The sequence below is a fragment of the Siphateles boraxobius genome, unplaced genomic scaffold (genome assembly GCF_051911475.1).
Source record: "Siphateles boraxobius isolate OS27281-9 unplaced genomic scaffold, OSU_SipBor_1 66, whole genome shotgun sequence".
Lineage (NCBI taxonomy): Eukaryota > Metazoa > Chordata > Actinopteri > Cypriniformes > Leuciscidae > Siphateles > Siphateles boraxobius.
This window is the reverse complement of record NW_027509193.1, coordinates 31,361,557-31,384,275: the sequence shown is the minus strand read 5'-3', so window position 1 is coordinate 31,384,275 and position 22,719 is coordinate 31,361,557. Positions and strand designations below refer to the sequence as shown.

The window sequence follows — 22,719 nt, the reverse complement described above, 5'->3', positions numbered from 1 at the left end:
AAAGTCAATATTTTCAGATCTGTCAGGTTTTCTAATAATTTTGGCCACCACTGTACATGAAATGACATTACAATAGTTTAACTACATCATTGCAAATGTGTAAATAAAAAAGTATTTAAATTCACAACACGTTTGAATAGAAATGAAATTAACGTATTTTAGTTTACAATAAATGCTTGTCAGTACATCAGGCAGTACAATTTCAATGTTTGTTAAATTGTAGCCTACTTCTTTTTCACAAGGGTTGACCTTATAGTTATACTTTTTTTTACCAGTTATCATAGTAACCATCAAAATACTATAGTTACAACCAAAGACATTTACATTACATTACGTACATTTATTCATTTAGCAGACGCTTTTATCCAAAGCGACTTACAAATGAGAACAATATAAGCAGTTAAACTAACAGTAGGACAACAATACGTAAGTGCGATGACCCCTCTCAGTTTAATTTAAGACCCCATAGTAAATGGATGAAGCAAAGAAATATATTGACTAGGAAAAATACGAGAGCCCCTACAAAAATAATGTCAGAGGTAAAACATCTACAATCATATGATACGTTTAATGGATAGGATATGCTTTATTAAAAATATTTGTATAGGCTGATAGGCCTACAACAGCCAGTGTGTGTGTGTGTGTGTGTGTGTGTGTGTGTGTGTGTGTGTGTGTGTGTGTGTGTGTGTGTGTGTGTGTGTGTGTTGTAACGCAAAGTTGAGATGTTGCCCTGAGAGAAAAAACATTAGATGTCGGATGAAAAGATGCACGAGAGACGAGAGTTGTCGTATTTCCCCCGCGTTTAATAAAACCACTCAAACGTCACACTCGTCCGATTACATGGGGATCGAGCGACAAAAAGTAGGCTACACAAAAACAAACATCCAACTCTGGTCACAATAGAAAAAGGAAATAAAAGAAAGAATACAAAGAGAGTCGGCAGAGCGGTTATCTCCTCTCCTCACTCTCTTGTCAAAATCTAACTGACACTCTACGCACATGCGCAGTTCTCAGTTTAACTCAGATTGCCTTAAAACACAAAGTGACCGTTACAGTGTGTGTGTGTGTGTGTGTGTGTGTGTGTGTGTGTGTGTGTGTGTGTGTGTGTGTGTGTGTGTGTGTGTGTGTGTGTGTACAATAGGTATCAAAGTAGGTAACTTTAGTACTTGGCGATAAATTGGTAACAGGGTTAGGTTTTTGAGGTTTGCAAATGTCTGTGTATTCATTCAGCAGTAAGTATGGCAATCCATGAAAGTTACAGTGATGTCACCTGTTAAAAAAAAACGTGCATGACTTGATTTTTTTATATATCTAAAGTAACAGAATTACCAGAGTGTATGTGTTATTTGAGTACGTAATGATAAATAATAATAATAAAACATTACATTTTAACAGCATCAGTGACGAGAACACGACGATTTACACTTTTATTGTGAAAAACAGCCTCTTTCAGCCATTTTGAAAAGCTTTCTCACCAACTCCGGCTTCATGACATGTTGCTGCCTGCAAAGTGCAAACAGCCGGTGGATGTTAGTGAACACATATTTTGTCAGAAACGTGCTGCACATGAAGTGAAAGTATTTCCCGAGTAGTGTACTTCAGCATAACGGACCAACGTTACCATAGCAAGTTCCCCCTCCTCTGTGTGCTCGGACGCTCGTGTTAACTTTCACAGGGGTCTAGTTTGGACATAACTGTGGTCAGTCAACCTCTAACTGCACAGCAAGGTCGTCCCATGTCTTGACAGATCAGGGCTGGCTGAACTATATTTGTCTACCATAGGTAAGTTTTCATGACTGTTTTATTGTTTTATGATACCATCATAAACAATCAGTAGACAGTATGTCATAACTAACTTTATATGTTAAGTGATGACTTCCAATCGCTGCTGTGTTTAAAAACTGTTGAAAAGTGATGTGCTGCATCATGTACCTGTTTCAGGATGCACTATGTGGCGAGTGGCTCCCTGTCCTTCGGTTCTCTGGGCCTGCTCCGTCTGTTTGGGGCTTCTTGGTCCTGGAGCATTGCAGCAGGTCTGGGGGTTTACTTAGGAACAGGAGGCTGGCGGTACCTCTATGTGGTTGTTCGTACGGCTAAAAGGGACATCAAGTGAGTGACTGATATTTTGGATATCATACAAATTCTGCTTTCTAAAAAGTTAAAGTCAACATGAAATGGAAAATCTTTTTTCTAAATTATTGTGATCTTTTCATCTGTGCATGTTTACAAAAAATACTTTGTAATGTTTAAACTAAATTCGGCATGAAACGGAAGTTAGAGATAGTAGCTATTTTCTTCCCTGTTGTTTTATAAATCCGAGTGAAACTGCTTCTCGAACAAGAAAAAAAGTAGGACAGGACTTTATTTTGTTCATCAGCAATTGATTGGATGGTTGTGGTGTGCTATTGGTGGATCTCATGTGAGTGACAGGTCTCACCCTTTCGCCAGTAAACACATCAGCAGAGAAGAGATGACGAGATCAAGAGGGATGGGAAGTTATTTTGACTAAAGATGACACATTAATTTAAAAAGTAATGATGCATGGAGTATGGATAATTTATTATAAATACTGCAGTATTTAAAAAAAAAGAAAAAAAAAGGCTGCTGAAACTTCGCCTCTTACAACCGCCTCTTATTCCAACTTTAGGGAATAGTTCGCCCAAAAAAATTGATTACTGTCATTATTCAATGCCTTTTTACATCAAGAAAGATAACTATAACAATATTAGCATCCACACCAGCGCACAATGGCATTGCATCACATCCTCGAGCTCAAAGAAGGATTGATTCTGATTGGCTGTCAATGTTTTATTGTTCATCAGCTGGATAAAATCATTCTGAAAGGGATTCCAACTATATTGTTTCTCTGTGCCGTTATTGTTATAGTAGTGGTGTGGACTTTGCTATTGTTTTTTTATTTAGAACAATTTTTAGAACTGTATCTTTATCGTGTCTACCAAATCTCTATGAAACCAGTTTTTTCCTGTGAAACTTCAAAATTGAAAGTCGGCATGAAATCAAATGACTATTCACACACTCATCGTTCACAATCCAAACAACAACTAATGGATAATATCAAGCCCCGTCCTTTTCATTTCTTTTCTTTTTTTCAACAGCAGTTTCACTCAGAAATACATCACATTGAAAATAAAGTCTGTCGAAACGTCCCTTCATGCCAACTGTTTGTTGTCAAATCTGATCCCTTCTACTGGAGCTTTCCTATCTCATTCCCGAATTTTCATTTGGTTATGAGACTTGTGAGAACGGCTGTAAGGGGCAGTCACGGTAGAAATATTTTAAGGGAAATAAAGTGTATTTTCTTTTTTATTGATGTTGTCTAATTTCAATAGTGTAGTGTTGTATGAAGCATAACTCACACAGAAGTCACTTTCAAACCAATGTGACGACTCCAATTTGTACTTGTTGCAGAATTTTCATGGGGAAATACTTTGATTCCTTTTGAAAATGACTGGATTTCGCCAATGAAAATTTGCTGAACAACGTTAAACGTGACAGCAACTTAATTAACAATGGATCTGGCGGTGCACATATTAAGGAATGAATATTCAAATGAGAGCTACAAAAGATTAAAAAAAAGTGACTAATGCTTCACATGTAGTATTTTCAGCAGGTGTAAATAACTGATTATTCCTCTTGTCCATCAGTGGGCTTTATGTGCTGCTGAGGGTCAAACTGGCGCTATGGCATCATATCCGTCACAGAAACACCATACCCTCTATCTTTGCACAAACCGTGGCTAAACACCCAGACAAGCCTGCGCTCGTGTATGAAGCCACTGGAGAAACGTGGACTTTCTGCCAGTTAGATCAGATCTCCAATGCTGTGGCCCATTGGGCACTGAGCCAGGGTTGGCGTTCAGGAGATGTGGTGGCGCTCTTCATGGAGAGCCGGCCGCTCCAAGTGGCGCTCTGGCTTGGCCTGGCCAAAGTAGGTGTGGAGGCTGCGCTCATTAACTTCAACCTCCGAAAGGATTCGCTCCTGCACTGCGTGGGTGTGTCAGCATCCCGAGGGATGGTGTTTGGAGCAGAGCTAGCAGACGGTGAGTCGAAAACCTTCTCTTTGACTCTTTGATCACGACCATGCAACTAAATGCACTTGCCTCACTGCGTGTATGTAGCCCTGTCTGAAGTGAGCTCTTCCTTGAGTGAGACGATGGTGCGGTTCAGCACGGGAGACCTCAGTCCAGACCAGATGGCCGCTCTGAAATGTCAACCCCTTGACTCCATTCTGGCATCTGCCCCTCGGCACCCACCACCATGCACTGTGTCCAAGGGCTTCAACGGTGAGATTCACAGTATTACGAGGGTTTACTTGTAGAGCAGAGGTGTCTAACACGTAGACCATGGGTCGGATACGGCTCTTGGAGGAGTCTAAGGCCCTGTTTACTCCTGGTATTAAGATGCGTTTTGGTCGATTACAAGTGGACGACGCCAAATACAGATGTAAACGGGGTCTAAAATGTTTTGAGCTTGTCCACTTTCAACCACTTCCAGAGGTAGTCGAAAACACATTAGACCGGATTGCTTTCGTAGTGTAAACGCTCATGTTGTTGAATGCTTTCGAACAGCCGGAAAAGACGCCTGCTCTCGGCCTACTGACCTGATGAGTAAACATTATAATATAAGCGCACTAGCCAGAGGGGATTTAAACTTTGTCGGCTGAAGACCCAAGTTGGGTCAGAACAGAAATGAAAGCTGATGCTCTTCATATGGTTTTCTGTTTTCGCTGGTCGTGATCATATGTAAATTGTCTCAGTTTATTTTTGTCCATTAGATTGAAAGATCTAAAAAAAAAACGCCCATAGACCCTCCCCTCGAATAAATCAGGAAAGAAGTGATTGAAAGTGAACAAAAGAGTCGGATTAAAACACCAGGTGTAAAAAAGGATGTGTCTCTCTCATCTACTTGTGATCCGATCGACCAAAACGCATCTTAATACCAAGTGTAAACAGGGCCTAAGTTTGCATGTGGAAAGTTTTAATTTATTTTATGGGTTTAGGTTGTTGTTATGTGAGCGCTGTCTTGTGCTTGTCACATCTTGTGCTTTTATGATCTCTGCTGCTGCAGTTTTGTAGCAAAAGTTTGTGTTGTGGGGCATTATGGAAGTTTTTTTGGAGGTGAGTTAAAAAAACAAAAAACTTCTAGACAATTGGTTTTGAGTCCATATGAAGGACAGGCTTTAGGGCAGATATTAGAATGATGTGTAAACCTTGTCAATCTGTTTATCCTGAGGGCTACTACTTGTGTTTTTGTCAGTTATTAATGTGTAAAGTATATGTTTGATGTCCTCCCTAGCAATAAGATTGTATTCCACTTCTTGATTGTATTCATCCTCAGACTAGCCTATTCATTACAAAGATGGTGGATTGTCTATTACACAAGTCGTTATAAGAACACTTCATATTGTGCTGCTGGCAGTGGGGTTGTTTTTTGTGTGTAATAGCCCTGCATCAGACACAACTTAGAGTAGCAAATTAATTTGAGATATATTAGCTCAAATAAATGGTTTCCACTCTTGTGAAGTGATGGTGATTAATCAAGTGGTCTTCGGTTCTGTTAAAAGCTCTTTTGATGATAAGAGACGATAATCTTTTTGAAGACAAGCGTGTGATTGAGAACGAGAAAGAAAGGGCAGAAAATATAGGTAAAGAAATATTTAGGAATATCAGAATAATGTATTTTTACTACGTTCAGCATAGCCAACACAGAATATCCAATGTAGTAGCTATGTATATTGTGCACTAGGAATGCCATCGTATAAAAATTTATGTTGTTGATATTAATAATGAAATTTCACAATTGTCAATACAATTTTCAATACTAAAGGCAAAAGCTAAAATGTCAGTGTGTTTCTTTTATGCCAATATGCTTTATTTAAAGGTGCATTGTGGAATATTTAGGGGGATCTGTTGACAGAAATGCAACATCATATACATAACTATGTTTTCAGTGGTGTATAAAGACCTTATATAACGAACCGTTATGTTTCTATTACCTTATAATGAGCCATTTCTATCTACATACACCGCGGGTCCCCTTACATTGAAATGCGCCGACATGTTTCTACAGTAGCCCTAAACGGACAAACACGTTTCGTTACTATGTTGTTCTTCGTGCAAGGAAAGTAGCTAAAGTCAGCGAATAGAACACTGACAAAATGATGAACAAGTAACAATAATATTCGCAATTATAAAGTAAATATCATTTCTTAATTTATCTTTGTAAAAAAAAACTTTGTAAAGATTGCTTAACTGGATGATGACGTCTTTTCCTGTCGGCCAGCATAACTTTTGTTGGTTGCAAAATCTCACCCCTAGAAGCCGCTAAAAATCACACACTGCACCTTTAAGGCTACTTAAATAAAGGTTACTTTATTTCAAGTTTTTCAGATATCTAATTGCATTGTAAAGGATTATAAATAATTAACCAAATAATAAAAATATTGATTAAATAATGTTATTATTAAATTATTTTTAAAAAGTACCCAAAATTGTTTCTAAACAAACTATCATTCAAAAGTTTTCAAAAATGTTTTTTTTTTTAAATATCTTATGCTCGCTAAGGCGGCATTTATTTGATCAAAATATACAGTAAAAACAGTAATATTGTGAAATATTATTAAAATTGAAAATAATTATTTGTAACATTATAAATGTCTTTGTAGCAAAAGTTTGTGTTGTGGGGCATTATGGAAGTTTTTATGGAGGTGAGTTAAAAAAACAAAAAACTTCTAGACAATTGGTTTTGAGTCCATATGAAGGACAGGCTTTAGGGCAGATATTAGAATGATGTGTAAACCTTGTCCATCTGTTTATCCTGAGGGCTACTACTTGTGTTTTTTGTCAGTTATTAATGTGTAAAGTATATGTTTGATGTCCTCCCTAGCAATAAGATTGTATTCCACTTCTTGATTGTATTCATCCTCAGACTAGCCTATTCATTACAAAGATGGTGGATTGTCTATTACACAAGTCGTTATAACGTAATATTGTGAAATATTATTAAAATTGAAAATAATTATTTGTAACATTATAAATGTCTTTGCTGTCACTTTTAATCAAATGAATGCACCCTTGCTGAATAATGCACTTCACACTGGACAGTTACCATTAAACTAGTGGTCCAAGCATCACCCATGTCTCATCATGTTTTCCTTTTCTCATACAGATCATTTGTTCTATATCTACACTTCTGGCACCACTGGACTCCCTAAAGCTGCTATAGTGGTGCACAGTCGGTAACCTGCTCGCAGCCACGTCACAATCGTACAGCTTTCCTTAGAAATGAAACAAGCTTTTATTAAACTACTTCTATTTCCTAGGTATTACAGGATTGCTGCTTTTGGGTACCATTCTTTTCGTATGCGGCCAGACGACATCATCTATGACTGTTTACCTCTCTACCACTCAGCAGGTGTGTTGTGCATATCACAGACATGTTGCCCTATGTATTTCAATGAATAAGTTTTAAGCTGTTAGATATTGTTGGTTTCAAATTAAACATACTGTTGCAGATTTCACAAATAGCTCAACATCTGTTGGATTTACTCATTAACAGGTAATATTATGGGTGTGGGCCAGTGTCTGATTCACGGTATAACTGTGGTGGTCAAGAAGAAGTTCTCAGCAAGTCGCTTCTGGGAAGACTGTATCAAACATAACTGCACTGTAAGTCACTTACAATTGGGTCATTAATGGCAAATAAGGGTGCATTTGCACATACAGACGACACCATAGTCAAAACTATCCCATATCACACGGATCCATGAAAACGACTAAAACTGTTGTATTATTCATGCCATGTCACTTTGTAAAGACACTACGCACCTCTAGACTGAACACATAATACGCATGCGTTGTGACTTCACCGTCACAAATTCGTAGTTTTTGTAGTTTACAAATTTGTAGTTTACACAGAGATGGTAGCGGTAACGTTTTCAAAAACTTGCACTTTAAACCCCATTTTCAAAGGTTTGCGTTTTCAGCCCCCCACAACACCGTTGTCATCCAAATGAACGGCCAAAATGCATAAAAAGTTTGTGTAAATGCCCCCTAAGAAGGCCTAAGATGAGGATCATTTGAAAATGTAACATTTGCAATAGTTTCATATGGTCTTTTCAAAGTAACACTATGTAGTTTTTCAACCTTCATAATATATTTCCAAGACCCTTGTGATGGTACATCGACTTACAATAGGTTAAATGACTCGCTGCCATGGCCTGAGGTGGTCTGTATCGCTTTTACTGGCACTATGTAACTTCGGGTTTCGGGTAGTAACCGGAACTACAAAATTCGACTGCTTAACGGCATACATAGTTTTTCTTCGTTTGTGATGTCTTTCATTCATGCTTCATACTCTACCTTGTCTGTGGCCATTGTTGATTCCAAAGCCGGTGCTGGATAAACAGCGAGCGTGCGCTTGCGACAGTAGGCTGCGGTAGGCTGAATTATTTATGACAGCGGTAATGGACAATTCCGCTTGCAACCTGTAGGGCGACCGCAGAGGAAAAGTTCCTTGGTGTTGCTTTAAAAGCCTATATACCATTTTCAACAAAAATTTGCTTTGCGTAATTCATATTCCCTTACATCTGAGTGTACATAGTCACATGTAGCCAGTTCTTCAGACTAACTGCAGAAGATCTGGACACTATAGCAGCTTTCACTGGTCAAGGACCGCCCAGAGGCCTTCTGATTGACATGAAATGCAACCAATCACAGTTCGTTTTGTTTTAGCATCATGTTTAGGGGTCAAAATGTAGAGTCGATATCAATAATAGACCATAGATCATTCATTCAAGAACGTTGTGCAAACATCTGCTTGAAGCATATCTTTCCACTTTTTATTGGCAACAAGCAGTTTGAGAGAACCGAACACAAGAATGAATTGACCAGCTGCGATGTCAGCGTCTTTTCTTTCATGTTTACAGACATATGCTGCTAATATCCGCTTGTCGGTTAAATACTTTACCTGAACTTCCATAATTGATGTGAGAGGGCGCACAACTAATAAAATTAGATCACTCCGGGATCCTTCCAAGTTCTTGCAAAGGGTTGGCCAGGCTTAGAAAATAATACTCTTCCTATATCTGATATCTCCATTTACACTATGCACTTGGCGAAACAACCCAAGCTAGATGAAGTGACCCTGACAAGCTTAGGCTTAAAAGGAGGTAAAAACGGTGTGATTTGCAATGGACAAAGACAAAATGATTATACAAGCTTTTGCTTTCCGCACCATCTTAAAAAGGTCTTAAAGCCCTAGTTGCAGCCTGGGGGAATCTAGAAATGATCGCTGTTGTAATCACTGTGGTTGGTGCGTCAATCGTCACTGTTGCTTTTTCAATGATGTACGACAAAATCTGATCTGTCCGCCTGCATGGCAGACGTAAACGCTCGTATGCGATTCATATCAGATTTATATCCACACATAAATAAGGCCTGACACTGATCTGACAATATTGGAATCCATGTGCTTTTTTCCTGCTTACACGTTCATGGGTTACGTCTAATCTGTGCAACATGGGAGGAAAAAAATCTGAATTGGGACACTTGAACCATGTAATGTAAATGCGGCCTAAGTGCCTCAACCAAAACTCTTGGACTTCTTTTAAAGAGTCCACGCTGTTACTTCACATACTTTTGAAAATTCAGTGTTTAGTTGATCCTGATATGCACCTCATTGTCATAGTTGGAAACTCAACAGCTTTCTCCTTCTATGAGGGTCACAGCGGTTTTAGCTACAGGTGGACCGTTAAAGAACGTCTCCCGGAAATCCTGTAGAATTCAGCCAGATCAGATATTGACTTCGAAATTTCATGTGCCACATGCATCAGATGTTCAGCCAACTCTCTGTGGATGTGACGTGTCAGGTTGAGACAGGTTCACAACTTTTTCAAAACAAGAAAAAGTGAAAAGTTGCTTTGAATCATGAAAATCAATGTTTTCTCTAACTTGCCCATTTGACACTGAATTAACCTGAAATGAAATGGTATTTATTTGGGGCATGCTGGCCGTATATTTTCTAATTCTATAATAAAATAGATTTTGATGTTTAATGAAGTCATTGTTTATATGAAGGGTATTTTTAACCTTTTCCCATTTTTTTTTTGAGTTATGAGCCAGCACCAGCATTTTTGTTTGCTTTCACAAAAGTTTCATGGCCCACGGAATATCTTTCAGAAGCCGCCCCCCCCCCCCCTCCCCCCATTCTGTCAATGCCTGGGAAAGAGTTAATGCGCTTTTAAATAAATGACTATATCCCGGAACATGATGTCACTTACAAGCATCTTTAATGATTCAGTGTTATGAGTGAATAAATTCACTAATAAATACAAGAGTGTCGTTCTTACTCTCACAACAGTCTGTTTTGTTCCCTCTCTTCCAGGTTGTGCAGTACATAGGCGAGATTTGCCGTTACTTGCTGTCCCAGCCTGTGCGGCCCACTGAGCGACAGCACCGGGTGCGTTTGGCTGTGGGGAACGGGCTGCGGCCGAGCGTGTGGGAGGCCTTCGTGGAGCGCTTTGGAGTAAAACAGATTGGCGAGTTCTATGGAGCCACCGAGTGCAACTGCAGCATTGCCAATATGGATGGCAAGGTCAGATATAATTTTTTTTTTTGAGAATGTTCAATTTTGGAATGACTGATGAATTTTGTCATTTGTAACAGTTAAACGAATGGTTAAAATCTCACTCTCAACATGGCAGGTTGGAGCTTGTGGGTTTAACAGTCGCATTCTTCCTAATGTGTACCCCATCCGACTGGTGAAAGTGAATGAGGAAACCATGGAACTGGTTCGAGACAAGCAGGGACTGTGTGTGCCTTGCCGACCTGGTGCGTTCAGAGCCGAAAACTCTTGTTTGATTTAAATGTTTGCCGAACGTGGTCATGTGGTAGGTTTTACATCAATTTTAGATCTGGTCTGATAGTCTGATATACGGTGGCCTCAATATGTATTTGGACACTTTAAGATCTATGAATATTGCATTACATAAAAATATCAAAGCAAATGGCATGCATTTTAAATAAAGATGGCTCACGCACACTTATCAAGTAAAAAGTTGTTGGCATTTTACTGCAATAAACTGTAACAATTAATCTAAATGAATTAATAGTCATTCTCCTCTCACAGATGTCTTTTGTGCCCCGTATCATTGTTTTTTTCTCTTCATGTTTTGTCTTCCGCTCACAGGAGAGCCTGGGCTGTTGGTGGGGAGAATTAATCAGCAAGATCCTCTGCGCCGGTTTGATGGATACGCTAGTCAGGATGCCACCAGGAAGAAGATCGCCTACAATGTATTCAGGAAAAATGACTCCGCTTATCTCTCAGGTGCACCTTTAACACACTGCAAAGTAGTGGCAGTGTCTAATATTTTCTGACAGCGTGGTTGTAAATATTGTGGATGGTTTTAGACTGCAAGACAAAACTCACAAATGCAACCACAATATAACATTCACTACTCAGTAAACTTATTTTGTTGGAACGATGTCTCTCAGGTGATGTTTTAGTTATGGATGAGCTTGGATACATGTACTTCCGGGACCGGAGTGGTGACACGTTTCGTTGGAAAGGTGAGAACGTCTCCACTACTGAAGTGGAAGGAACACTGAGCAGCCTTTTGGGACAGATTGATGTAGCAGTGTTTGGAGTAAACGTACCAGGTAAGACAGACAAAGCAGCTTTTGTCCTAAATTTCCAAGGACCCATAATTCCAAAATGTAATCCTCTGGTGTCCCCATATACACATGTAAACACTTGTGTTTTTGTATAGGTGTGGAGGGAAAAGCTGGAATGGCTGCCATCGCTGACTCAACAGGAAGCTTTAACTGTAATTCTTTCCTGAGAGAAGTTCAGCAAGCTCTTCCTCCATACGCACGGCCAATATTTCTACGCATCTCCCCATGTGTAGATACCACAGGTGAGGAAAGATCCCCAAAAATCACACTCCCTGGATTGGCAATGTATTGTTTATTTTGCCATATATGCACACTGTAGTTTTTCTAGAGATGTAAAGCTAAGCAACTTTGTGAATAGCACAATGATTAACTCGTTCCCTGCCATTGACGGAATTTTTCGGCTTTCCATGTTTTCACTGATTTTCTTGATTTTCGAAAAATTTGGCTTTTTTTATGAAACTTGCCCACATTCAAGTGTTGATAAAAAATTATTTTTTTGGTTTAAAAGCAGAGGCTATGTTCTTTCTTCTGATATATTGCAGATATTTATAAAACAAAATATTCTGGGGACCATTACATTTTTGTGAAAGGGTTAATGCGTGAAGGCTTGGGTTAGACTTTATTTTAAGGTGTCATTGCTACAGTGTAATCATACATTTAAGTACTGAGTAATATCAATTAACTACATCTATTTACTATATAATTGGGGTTAGGGTTAGGTTTATGGTTAGTTGCTTGCAATTACACATAATTTACTGTTATTACTATAGTAATAACATGTAACCAATATAACAAAGACTGTAAAATAAAGTGATGCTGAGGCTTGTTTCTGCCCCGAAAAAAAAAAAGTTTACTGTGACTTTTTATCTTACCATTTGAACTTTTTTTTTCTCACATTTGCAAGTTATCTCAATTTGGGACTCTTTTCCTCACATTTGTGAGTTATTAGCTTATAATTTAGGAAGATTTTTCTCACATTTTTGAGTTTTCTCATAATCTGGGACTCTTTTTCTCAAATTTGTGAGTTATCTCAATTATGACTCACATTTGAAAGTTATTCTTTTTAATTTGGACTTTCTCGCAATTTTGAGATATAAACTTTTGATTCTGAGAAAAAGAAAGTCAGAATTGCTAGGTAAATAGTTGCAATTAGTTTCTTTTAATTACGGTGTTGGAAACAAGCTTCCATATTAATGTGTAATATATCAATTTATTGGCTTATTACATTTTTAAAAAATATGAGACCTTCACTTGCAAACATAACGTTAGAGTTGATTAGTTTTGATTCAATCAAATTAAATTGATTGAATCAGTTTAAACTGTGCGTTTAAAATAATTTGAAGAACTGATTTAGCAATCTGTTTGCAGCATCAATCAAAAATGTTCACCGAAATTTAAAATGTTTTAATAAAAATTGTATTATTTTTGTTAATTACTATGTTTTGCTATTGGTAAGCATTATATAAATTATTAAATATAATTGTGGATTGTGTTTATTTATTTAAACTAGATTTCTAGTGATTTTTTAAAAATATTTTGAATCTAACTGGCCACAATGGCCTTATGATTAAAATGATGGATAATCTGATTGATAAAAACCCATTGTTTTTCTCAAATATTTCAAAAATGGTGTGTATGCTATGAATTGATTTCCTACTCTTACCCTTTCACAGGAACATTTAAAATTCAAAAGACCAGATTGCAGAGGGAAGGATACGATCCACGGCTCACAACTGACCAGATCTACTTTCTGAACTCCAGAGCAGGCCGTTACGAGCTTGTGAACGAAGAGCTGTACAGTGCTTTTGAAGAAGGCAGGATATCCCTTTGAAACGAAGAAGAGAAGGTAGCCTGAACCTACCTGGTCCTCTTCTAACATGTGACCGCGCGCAGTGTTACCGCAATACTGCGACAGAAACCACTGTCGCTTAGTTCTGCTAGCATGTAGACACTTCTTTTGCCTTTACATTCTTCAAATTTATAGTATTGCATTTGAAGAGGTTTCTTCAATTTGGTAGTCTACTAGAAAGCACAAGCTGTATCTTGACAATGACAAACTAATTATCTAATATGCAATAGATGGGACAGAAAGAGTGAATTATTCTGTTAATGTGTTATTCTTAGTTGACATTGACAGGTGATGAAATACATGTGCACTCCCAATTTAACAACCAAAACAACAACACAAAGCCAAAGGGATGAAAGATGAAACTCCACTAGGATGTTTGGCTTTGAATTTAGACTTATACGACTACAAACCAGCAAGTTAAATGCATTTTGAGCCTGAATGATGATTAGTGTACATTAACAAAATTGAGATTTTTACTACTTAAACATTGTTAAAATTGCCTAACTCCAAAGTGACTTTTAGAGAGCTGAATAATACAGTGTGTTTGTAAACAGCCGAAATAAAGTGCCTTAGATTTTACCTCCTCGAGCTTTACTCTTGTGTAATATGACAAGATGAATGGCCTGTCACTGATACATGAACAAAGACGTTTTGAAAAACTAAAACAGTGTAATCACATGAATCTACTGCAATCTAAGTGAATAAATAAAAAATTTTACTGCATTTCACTTCTCTTTTCTGATGCTAATGACCTGACATCGACATTTATTTTTGTTGAATCTCACAAAGAAAGGAAAGGGTATATATATTTAAAATTTAAAATTGCTCATTTAAAAAATAAATAAATAAATATGTTGGAAGTAATATAAATATATTGGGCTGTCACAATATCAGGTTTTCACTACTCTCCCCATTTCTGATTTTAATGTCCTGACATTAATCTTAAATCTTTGTTGTATGGGTTAAATTGAAATAATATTTATTATTAGGCCTGTCACAATGTCATATTTCCTTTGTGGCCAAAGTACTCACAATAACAATAGATATCTATAGAAATTTTGTTTGCTATCAGTCAGTTTATCACACTCAAAATATGAGACTAGGGAAACAGAGACTAACTGTCCAAATAAAGCGCACAAAACTGATTTAATGGCATTTCCTGCAGACTGGGGTTTCTAACACCTTTTACCAAATCCAAAAAATCCCACAGTGGCGAGTGAACCTTTTTCCGGGTGAGGGTAGACAGTGGCCCTGTTTACACCTGGTATTAAGATGCAATTTGGTTGAATGGATCACAAGTAGACGAGAAAGGCACTATACTCATTTACACCTGGTGTTTTAATCCTTTCTTTGAGGAGAGGGTCTAAGAGTGAGTAAATGTATGGGCTTTTTTAAATCTTTCGATCTAATGGACAAAATAAGCTCATGCAATTTACATATGACCTGTGAGTGCGTGTTAGAAATCAGGAATGATGAGAGAATATTGTGCTTGGTACGTTTTTTTAATCTTCAAACCAAACTTGGATCTTTAGCCCACAAAGTTGCAATCCGTCTGGCTAGCGCACTTCCTATAATGTTTACGCATTGGGTCAGTTTGCGGAGAGCAGGCGGTCGACACTATGAAAGCAATCCGATCGAATGCGTTTCTGACTACCTCTGGAAGTAGTTGAAAGTGGACAAGCAAGTGATAAGGTGCAATACCGCCACACTATGATGAAGTGTTAACCGCTGGTGTTGGATTATTTACAATATTATCATATTTTCCTGAAATCATGTTTTTTGTTTTGTTTTTTTGATTCCAGGAATTTGATTTCCTGAAGAAAAAAAAAAGTCCTGTCATAAACATTTTATGACAGTTTTGGGGAGATTCACAGTGTTGTTCAGATCATCTATCAGGTTTTTAAAATTCAAAACATGTGGAACTGGAGGTTATTTCCGTAGCTGACCCGCACACAACACATGTACTGTAACACGAGAGTTGAGATGTTGAGAGAGAAATGCTGAGAGAGACCTTCTTCACATCAGTCTGTCTTAATAGAGATCCACGCTGGCAACACTTTCAGTGGGTGTTCCTTACAGGCACTGCAGAAGTATGGGAATGCTCTCGGTGTGATGATGTCCATGTAGGTGAATAATGGCGTCCTCTCTCGTGGGTCATAGAAAGTCACCCTGGACCTGTTCATGTCCAGAACCACTCTGACCACCTGCGGCTCCTGAGTCATAGTGAGAGGGGACCATGGGGCAGTACAAGCTTTATACTCTCCGTTTCGTAGTCTAATGGTCCAGAATCCCTCTGCGGGGGTCAGCACGTGCTTTCCCTTTCGGCTGATGGATGCGCTTGCAACTCCAATGACCCAGTAGGTGTTGTTTTTGACCTCCACGTCCCAGCTGTATCGTCCCGAGCTGAAGCCCTCATGGGCCAGCACCTCTGCGCCAACATTGAAACGCTCAGGGTTTTCTGGGAGTTTAAACGTCTGGGAACAGCACTGTAATGTTGTCAGATCCTCTGACAGGAGGAAGCAGCTTGCCGCGGTGTTCGGATCAAGGGTCACTGGAGCTGAAACAAAGCAATTGTTTGAAAGGTGAAATGCTAATGTTGCTGAGAAAGCAAAATTATTTAAAATCACTGGATCATTTACTCTAGGTAAAAAAATAAATGTCACTATACTTCCCCAGTTGACTGATTTACTATAACAATTGATGAAAAGATGCATTACATTTTAGGAAATGTTAAATCCGGTAAATTATATATGAAAAAAATGGGAAAAAACTTTGTAAAAACCTTTAGAATATAGATAAGAATAAAACTGTTAAGTTTGGTGCTGCTGAAGTTGAGATTTCTGGATCAGTGCAGGAGAAATATATGTTGTGTAATTAAAATCTAGAGACGCAAATAACCGCAAATTTAGTGTTATAAAATAAACACTTAAATCTGTATTTTGGGTTTTTTTCCACTAGTCTGAAAAGACAGACTCTCAAAATTAGAACAGTGCATGAAAAAGTAATATTCTTTAATTAATAGTTTGTTTTTTGCATTGTAACATTATTATTATTATTTTCATGATAATTAAACCACTTTCCCATTTTTCTATTAAAATCATCATGAATTTGACTATTTTTTTTAACAACAAACATTTTACAATTTAGCTGTGCTTTTGTTCATTTATTTATTTATTTATTGCATTACAGTAATGTGAATGACATTTGTAGGGAAGTGGGTTTTGACGGCCCACTTCCTGGACGTGGTATGGTCCAAAATGGAAAAAAAATAAAAAATTATGGCCGAACTCGCAAATGCACTAAGGTGCAATATTATGTTTTATTTATATAATGGTGCAACTTCTTTACAAGTGAGATATACAAAAAAAATTTACGGAGAAATCATAGACATAATGAATACATAGACGCCCTATTGGCCGCTTTGGAACGTTGCTGCGATACGTCAACGCGTCCGCCATTTTGCGGAGGGCAAGACTGCACTGTAATCAAATGCAAGTAAACGGTGAGCTGCGGTTTTTCTGGATAAAAACAAAAAAGATAATAACATTTATCAACTGATTTCAGTGGTTTGTATACAAATGTAATTGTAATTTTTGATTTTAATTTGATAAACGTATACGTGGTGTACAAAAAGTTCCATCTCTATTTATTAGAAATCTCGATAGTTAGACAGATTTATAAAACATTTTTTTTTAAATAAGGAATTGTCAAAGCTCCGGCTTGTCATGTAGGCTATCTGGCTTTTTATTCTTGGATAAGAATTGTGAAGATATAATTAATAAGACTAGAGACATCAGAGCCAGCGGCAAACGTCAGAAGCACTAGCCGAGGTAAGGCTGTTCCAGGCGGGGTACATGAGAGCGCTGAGCGCGCGCTGAGCCCTGGATCTTACTCCGAGACCGTCAGATCAAATTTTTAAATAGGCGCTATCTTTATAAATAAACCACATATTTGAGCTTTAAACAACTACATTGTCGACTGAAATACTATTAAAACTACATTTCGTGACACAATAACAGTAGAATTTTTAAATTTCGCGGCTTTTCTCCTCTGGACGTTACTATTTCTAATTATATCATGACCAAATACAACCAGAAACAAATGTTCAATCTTGCTTGTGAAAGATAATTCCTCGAGACCTGTTTTCAATTGTGTGGCGATTTGTCCAGCCCCAAGCAGCACACGAAACAGGCATTTTTCTCAATTCTCGCTATGAGAAGTATGAGAAAGTTGCCCTCCGCAATATGGCGGCGCCGTTGACGTACGCTCCAGCAGCCAACAGGGCGTCTATGTATTTATTATGTCTATGGGAGAAATGAGAAATACGGAGGCCCTAAAGGGACATGGTGATATGGTGATTTTGAATACCCCATAAAACTTGGCGTTCCCTCACAAAAACTTTCGAGTTCCCCTAGAAACTTTGCGTTCACTTGCAAAAGAACTCAACTCACAAAGTTTCTCAGGGGAACGCAAACATATTGCGAGGAAATATATAATATATAAAAAATATATTTTTTTTCATTACCATGTCCCTTTAGGGGCTAAGATACAGAATATACTCACTATATTGAATGATTTCCTTCATTCTCTCCCAGACTTTAAACTTTAATGAGCCCAGGTGTTTGGCAATATCAAGCAGTGAACCTCTTATCATCTCTGGATCCTGGGGAACCCGCCATGTACTGTCAATAAAAGAATACAGAGTTATTCTGGGTCTAGGTCACAGAGAAAATTATACTTACTTGGATGGAAAAGTTTAAATGAAATTGATAACGGAGAAAGGCTTTTTTACCTCTTTATAGTGTCCTTATAATTCTACATGAAATAAAAAGGTAAGCAGATTACAAAAGTGAATTGTATGTGTTGTGTTTCTATAATTCCTTTACGAATGTTCACCTTGAGGAATGGTATATCCTGAGATCTCATCTCCTGTTCAATGATTCTTATAGTGTTGCTAAGTGAAGTGATGTCATTCTCCAAATCTTCAATCTTATCATTCATCATCTGCCTCTTCTGATCATTCTCTTGCTTGAGCATGGAAAGTCTGGATGCTTCCTCATCTCGCAGAAACTGGTGCAGCGTCTCGAACTCCTCTCGTATCTGCCTCTCTGTGTTCTCGGCCTGACTCTGTAATTAGAAGGTTATCATTTACTTTTTCTGACTTCATATCTCCTTCTATAATTGTTTGCTTAAATGCTTAAAGCAAATTCAATGCGAAAATACCTTAATATGCTCTATTGTTTGCTCACAAGTGAGTTTTGCATTTCGGAAAAGCTTCAGCTTTTCCTGAAGGGGTTTCAAAGCATTTTTGAGTTCTTCCTATAAAGAGTGAATAAAACGATAACACAGAAAGAAATAGTAATTACTAGATGTGCCCATATTGAAACACACCTGATCATTTATTCATTTAGAGAGGCCCAAACATTTTTGAACTTAAAACAATGGCAGAATTAAAGAAGAATGGGCCCTTGTCACAACCTGTGACACATTAATGCTGTAACTTCTAATCTATACAACTTTTTCATTATTTAATGTACATTTATAACATTATACTGTTACTTTTGCATTATATGGAAATGCAACAGTGGAGAAGTTTACCCTGTCTAAAGACATTTACCCTATAGTTTACTTCTGTTTTCAAAACCTGGAAGTTTGAAAAGGATTCAAGCAACAGAGTTAATAGTCCTGACCAAGGATGAATTATAGCCCAGATGGGACTAGAATTATGAGAAGCTACAGTTTTCAAGCATAATTTTGAGATATAAAGTTGCAACTGTTCAACCATCCATTCATTTTCCAAATTGCTTGTCTTATGTAGGGTTGTGGTGGTGCTGGAGCCTATCCCAGCAAAACACCCTTGATGGATTGCCAGTCCTATCCAAGTACTAACTAAGGGTACGTTTAGACCACAAAGATGTACTAAAAACGGAAACGTTTTTTTTTTTTGTACAGATGACAAAATTATTAAAAACCATCCCCATTCACACAGATCCACGAAAACGATTAAAAACATTATATTATGCAAGGAAGACTACGCACTTGCGCACATACTCATTCTTTTACAGAGCACTCGTGCCAAATGTCCAAAATCTGGCAAGCCCATGGTTGTATGCAGGGTGCAAATTAGAATGGGGTTTTGACATCAAAACAAGATGTTGCTGGCAGTCTTCCCATAATATGAAGCTTTACCTGTTAATAAAAGAATTTGAAGTTGCAATTATTGAAGAAAGTTAATACAATAAGTGAAACAAGATATCATAATATCTTGCTTTCCTTTAAGTGTGGGGTGATAAAAGGGTCCTAATACGTACTTGGTCTTGACCTTAAAAGTTTTTTAGATTATTTTGAGGAGATATGAGTGTATACTTTCATCAACTCTAAACTGAGCACATGGGCATCTGGTTTCATCCCTACCAGGAGGCCTCATCCCTAGCATGAACTTACCACTATTAATAGTCTGATAATGAACCCAGCCAAGAATCCATAAATAACAATTTCTGAGGGCCTAAAGAGAAAGGACGGTTGTGCAAATGGTTATTTTATTGTCTCATAAAATATTTTTGGTTTCCCCTCTTGTCCTTGATTTGACAGTCCAATTATTGAAGATCTACATTGGAATCAACATTGCCTGTAAACAAATGTCAAACATAGATGCAGACGACCATGAAACTGTATGTAGGTAGACATACCTTACAGTCGTGTGAAGCTTCATTTAAGGGATATAACCTGTGACCATGGTGGTTGGCTGACGACTTGCATTTGCAACAAGTGGGTTCCAGATCCTCCAAACAAAAAAGGGTCAAGGTCTCACCATGCTCCTTGCATGCAAGAGGGTTGTTTTTGCAGCGCTCCAGAAAGCCCTCACAGGTCTTCTCAAGCATGGTGTTGACTATGAGCTCCCCCATAGATGACGGCTGACAGCAAAGCGGGCATTCGCAAGATCCTCCTCCATTCCACAGGTTCTCAAGGCAAAGTTTGCAAAAGCGATGTCTGCAAAACAGCACTACAGGCTTTTGCAGGATATTTCCACAGATGGGGCACGACAGGTCATCTGCAAGATATGATTGCATGGTGGCCATTGCTCCTTTGAGCCCTTCATTGCCCAGTTGGGTCACAAGGGGGTACTATGCCTCCCCTCCCACATAAGATTGCCCTTGGGAGATATGTCTTCTGATTGGCTCCAGTATTCACTCAGAGTTTACATCACCGAGTGAGATTTAGGCTGGCACATGATATCTTCTGATGAATGCCTGAACATCACATTATGTAACATCAAGCTCCTGGAGAACGATTTGACCCTGGCACTGACGCAAGAGGAAATAAGTTAAGATTTTCTCATTCCATTCGAGAAGATGTGTGCCTCCTCTTAAAAATAAAATTAAACGGCTGGAGAACTGAACAGAAAACAGTCCGGAAGCTTGGACTATGGAAGCGACCTTAGAAAAAAATGTATTCAGTGCTGTGAAAAAGTTTATGCCCCCGTCTGATTGTCTATATTTTTGCATATTTTACACAGAATGTCTTTAGATCTTTAACCAAGACCCTTCCACGAGCCTTCATGAACAACAACACAATGAGATAAATCTTTCATGCATTCATTAAAGAAAGCACTATCCGTTCAACACTATTTGAAATTATGGCTGCTAATGGAGGTAAACAATATCTGGTTGCATCCACATTAGCAGCAATAACTGCAACCAAATGTTTCCTGTAGTTATTTATATGGAGGAATTTTGACCACTCCTCCTTGCAGAATGGCATCAGCTCAATGTTCAAGCATGAACTGTGTGTTTCAGATCCTGCCCAGGCATTTCATTAGGGTTTTAATAAGGGACTTCTCAAAAATTTTAGGGATCATTTTCTTTTGGGATCATTGTTTTGGAGCACGACCTGGCTGGGCTTCAGTGTTAGTTTACAGACAGACAGCTTTATTCTCCTGGAAAATTTTCATAAGTCATAGTTTTTTCCGCTCTTTCTAGCCAAGATGGTTAGGTCCTGATGCCTCCCAAACTATCACACAACTACCATCGTTTTTGACTGGCAATTTTTATAAAAAGCAGAGGCTTGAAGATCTTTAGAATGTCCTCTAAGTTTCTTTGTGACTAAGAGATGAACTATTCCAAGCCGTATTCATTTGGATAATATGACTCTGTGCTTTAGTGGAGCCTTTAAAGACTTATGGTATGTTTACACAAAAACGATGTACTAAAAACGGAAACGTTTTGTTTTTGCTTTTTTCACGTACAGACGACAACTTTGTCAAATTATCCCTGTCCATGCAGATCCGTGAAAACGACTAAAAACGCTGTATTATTCATGTCAGGCCAGTAGTTGGTGATGTCACTACATAGACTGTACATGTAAAGCATATGACGTCACTGTTTTCACAAATTCACGTTTTTGTAATTTACATTGAGAGCGATAACAATATCTTCTTCAAAAATTTTCACTTTGAAACCCGTTTTCAAAAGTTTGCATTTTCAGGCCCCCAAAACACAGCTGTTGTGTAAATTAACAGCCAAAACGCATAGAAATCTTTCTATTTTTGTTGAAAACAGTGTTGTGTAAACGGCCCCTTAGAAATGGCTTTGTAACTTTTTCACCATCTATATACTCCCACAATCCATAATGAAATCTGACCATATACAATGTTAATGTGCACAAACTCAGAAATTCAATCAAGGGGAAAATACTTTTTCATAGAACTGTGTTTACCAGTAAAATATGTAAAAAGACAGTCCCTTCAGACAATTTAATATGACTGCTGCTGGTGGTTGCTGACATACTGAGAGGAATGGGCTGAAGGCCTCCTAAATATATTGAGCTAATGAAAAGATCAGGTTACACAAGATAATTCATTTTGATTACTGGTTATTTTCATGCATTGCTTGAATATGATGCCGTTTTTATCAGTTCTCTATCATTGAGCTGTGCTTTATTTAATACCTTTATTCTTTGCTCCCTGCACTTTCTGAGATGGGATCCAGTGGCCTCTTGTCTGCAGAAGGGACACTGCGTCTCCCAAAACTGCTGACAGCAAATTTCACAGAAGCTGCACCCGCATGAAATACAGCAGAGGACCATTGGAACGCTGAACACCTCCCCACACGCGGAGCAAGAAGGGTCTTCCTCTAAGAGAAGTGAATTAACCTCCATGTTCTCTCTAGATATGAGCTGA

At 38.1% G+C, this 22,719-nt stretch overlaps 2 protein-coding genes and 1 long non-coding RNA gene across 5 annotated transcripts in view; 1 reads left to right on the top strand and 2 right to left on the bottom strand.

Annotated features, from left to right (window-relative positions):
* Positions 1 to 2,039, bottom strand: part of LOC143722260 (uncharacterized) — a 10,111-nt gene extending 8,072 nt beyond the window's left edge. Inside the window, exons 1-2 of the long non-coding RNA XR_013196858.1 lie at positions 1,933 to 2,039; positions 1,424 to 1,503 (exon numbers count right to left, since the gene is read on the bottom strand). This is a non-coding gene — a long non-coding RNA (uncharacterized LOC143722260). The remainder of the gene's footprint in view (positions 1 to 1,423; positions 1,504 to 1,932) is intronic.
* Positions 1,023 to 14,264, top strand: slc27a1a (solute carrier family 27 member 1a). 2 transcript variants are annotated; one of them, XM_077213560.1, is made up of 14 exons: positions 1,055 to 1,232; positions 1,396 to 1,782; positions 1,942 to 2,109; positions 3,666 to 4,060; positions 4,139 to 4,303; positions 7,188 to 7,257; positions 7,342 to 7,433; positions 7,578 to 7,687; positions 10,404 to 10,613; positions 10,723 to 10,849; positions 11,208 to 11,345; positions 11,513 to 11,677; positions 11,788 to 11,934; positions 13,366 to 14,264. In XM_077213560.1, the coding sequence occupies exons 3-14, from the start codon at positions 1,943 to 1,945 to the stop codon at positions 13,521 to 13,523; spliced, it is 1,944 nt and encodes a 647-aa protein (XP_077069675.1). In that variant the 5' UTR covers positions 1,055 to 1,232; positions 1,396 to 1,782; position 1,942; the 3' UTR covers positions 13,524 to 14,264. The 2 variants fall into 2 exon arrangements, with proteins under 2 accessions (XP_077069674.1, XP_077069675.1); XM_077213559.1 differs by having other exon boundaries at positions 1,023 to 1,782.
* On the bottom strand, positions 13,787 to 22,719 carry trim35-13 (tripartite motif containing 35-13). 2 transcript variants are annotated; one of them, XM_077213562.1, is made up of 6 exons: positions 22,488 to 22,719; positions 18,765 to 18,860; positions 18,438 to 18,668; positions 18,334 to 18,356; positions 18,105 to 18,223; positions 13,787 to 16,098 (listed from the first exon to the last, which is right to left on the bottom strand). In XM_077213562.1, exons 1-6 carry the CDS (start codon positions 22,695 to 22,697, stop codon positions 15,563 to 15,565), a joined length of 1,215 nt encoding a protein of 404 aa, XP_077069677.1. In that variant the 5' UTR covers positions 22,698 to 22,719; the 3' UTR covers positions 13,787 to 15,562. The 2 variants fall into 2 exon arrangements, with proteins under 2 accessions (XP_077069677.1, XP_077069676.1); XM_077213561.1 differs by lacking the exon at positions 22,488 to 22,719 and adding an exon at positions 20,231 to 21,274.

What these genes read in the sequence shown, in the direction of transcription:
- slc27a1a (XM_077213559.1), top strand. Translation starts at nt 1,943, where the DNA reads ATGCACTATGTGGCGAGTGGCTCCCTGTCCTTCGGTTCTCTGGGCCTG. An exon ending in TGTGTCCAAGGGCTTCAACG is followed by an intron (nt 4,304 to 7,187) that starts GTGAGATTCACA and finishes TTTCTCATACAG; the next exon opens with ATCATTTGTTCTATATCTAC. An exon ending in GTATCAAACATAACTGCACT is followed by an intron (nt 7,688 to 10,403) that starts GTAAGTCACTTA and finishes CCTCTCTTCCAG; the next exon opens with GTTGTGCAGTACATAGGCGA.
- trim35-13 (XM_077213561.1), bottom strand. Translation starts at nt 20,620, where the DNA reads ATGGCCACCATGCAATCATATCTTGCAGATGACCTGTCGTGCCCCATC. An exon ending in AAGCTTCACACGACTGTAAG is followed by an intron (nt 18,861 to 20,230) that starts GTATGTCTACCT and finishes CACTCTTTATAG; the next exon opens with GAAGAACTCAAAAATGCTTT. An exon ending in AGGATATACCATTCCTCAAG is followed by an intron (nt 18,357 to 18,437) that starts GTGAACATTCGT and finishes TATTTCATGTAG; the next exon opens with AATTATAAGGACACTATAAA.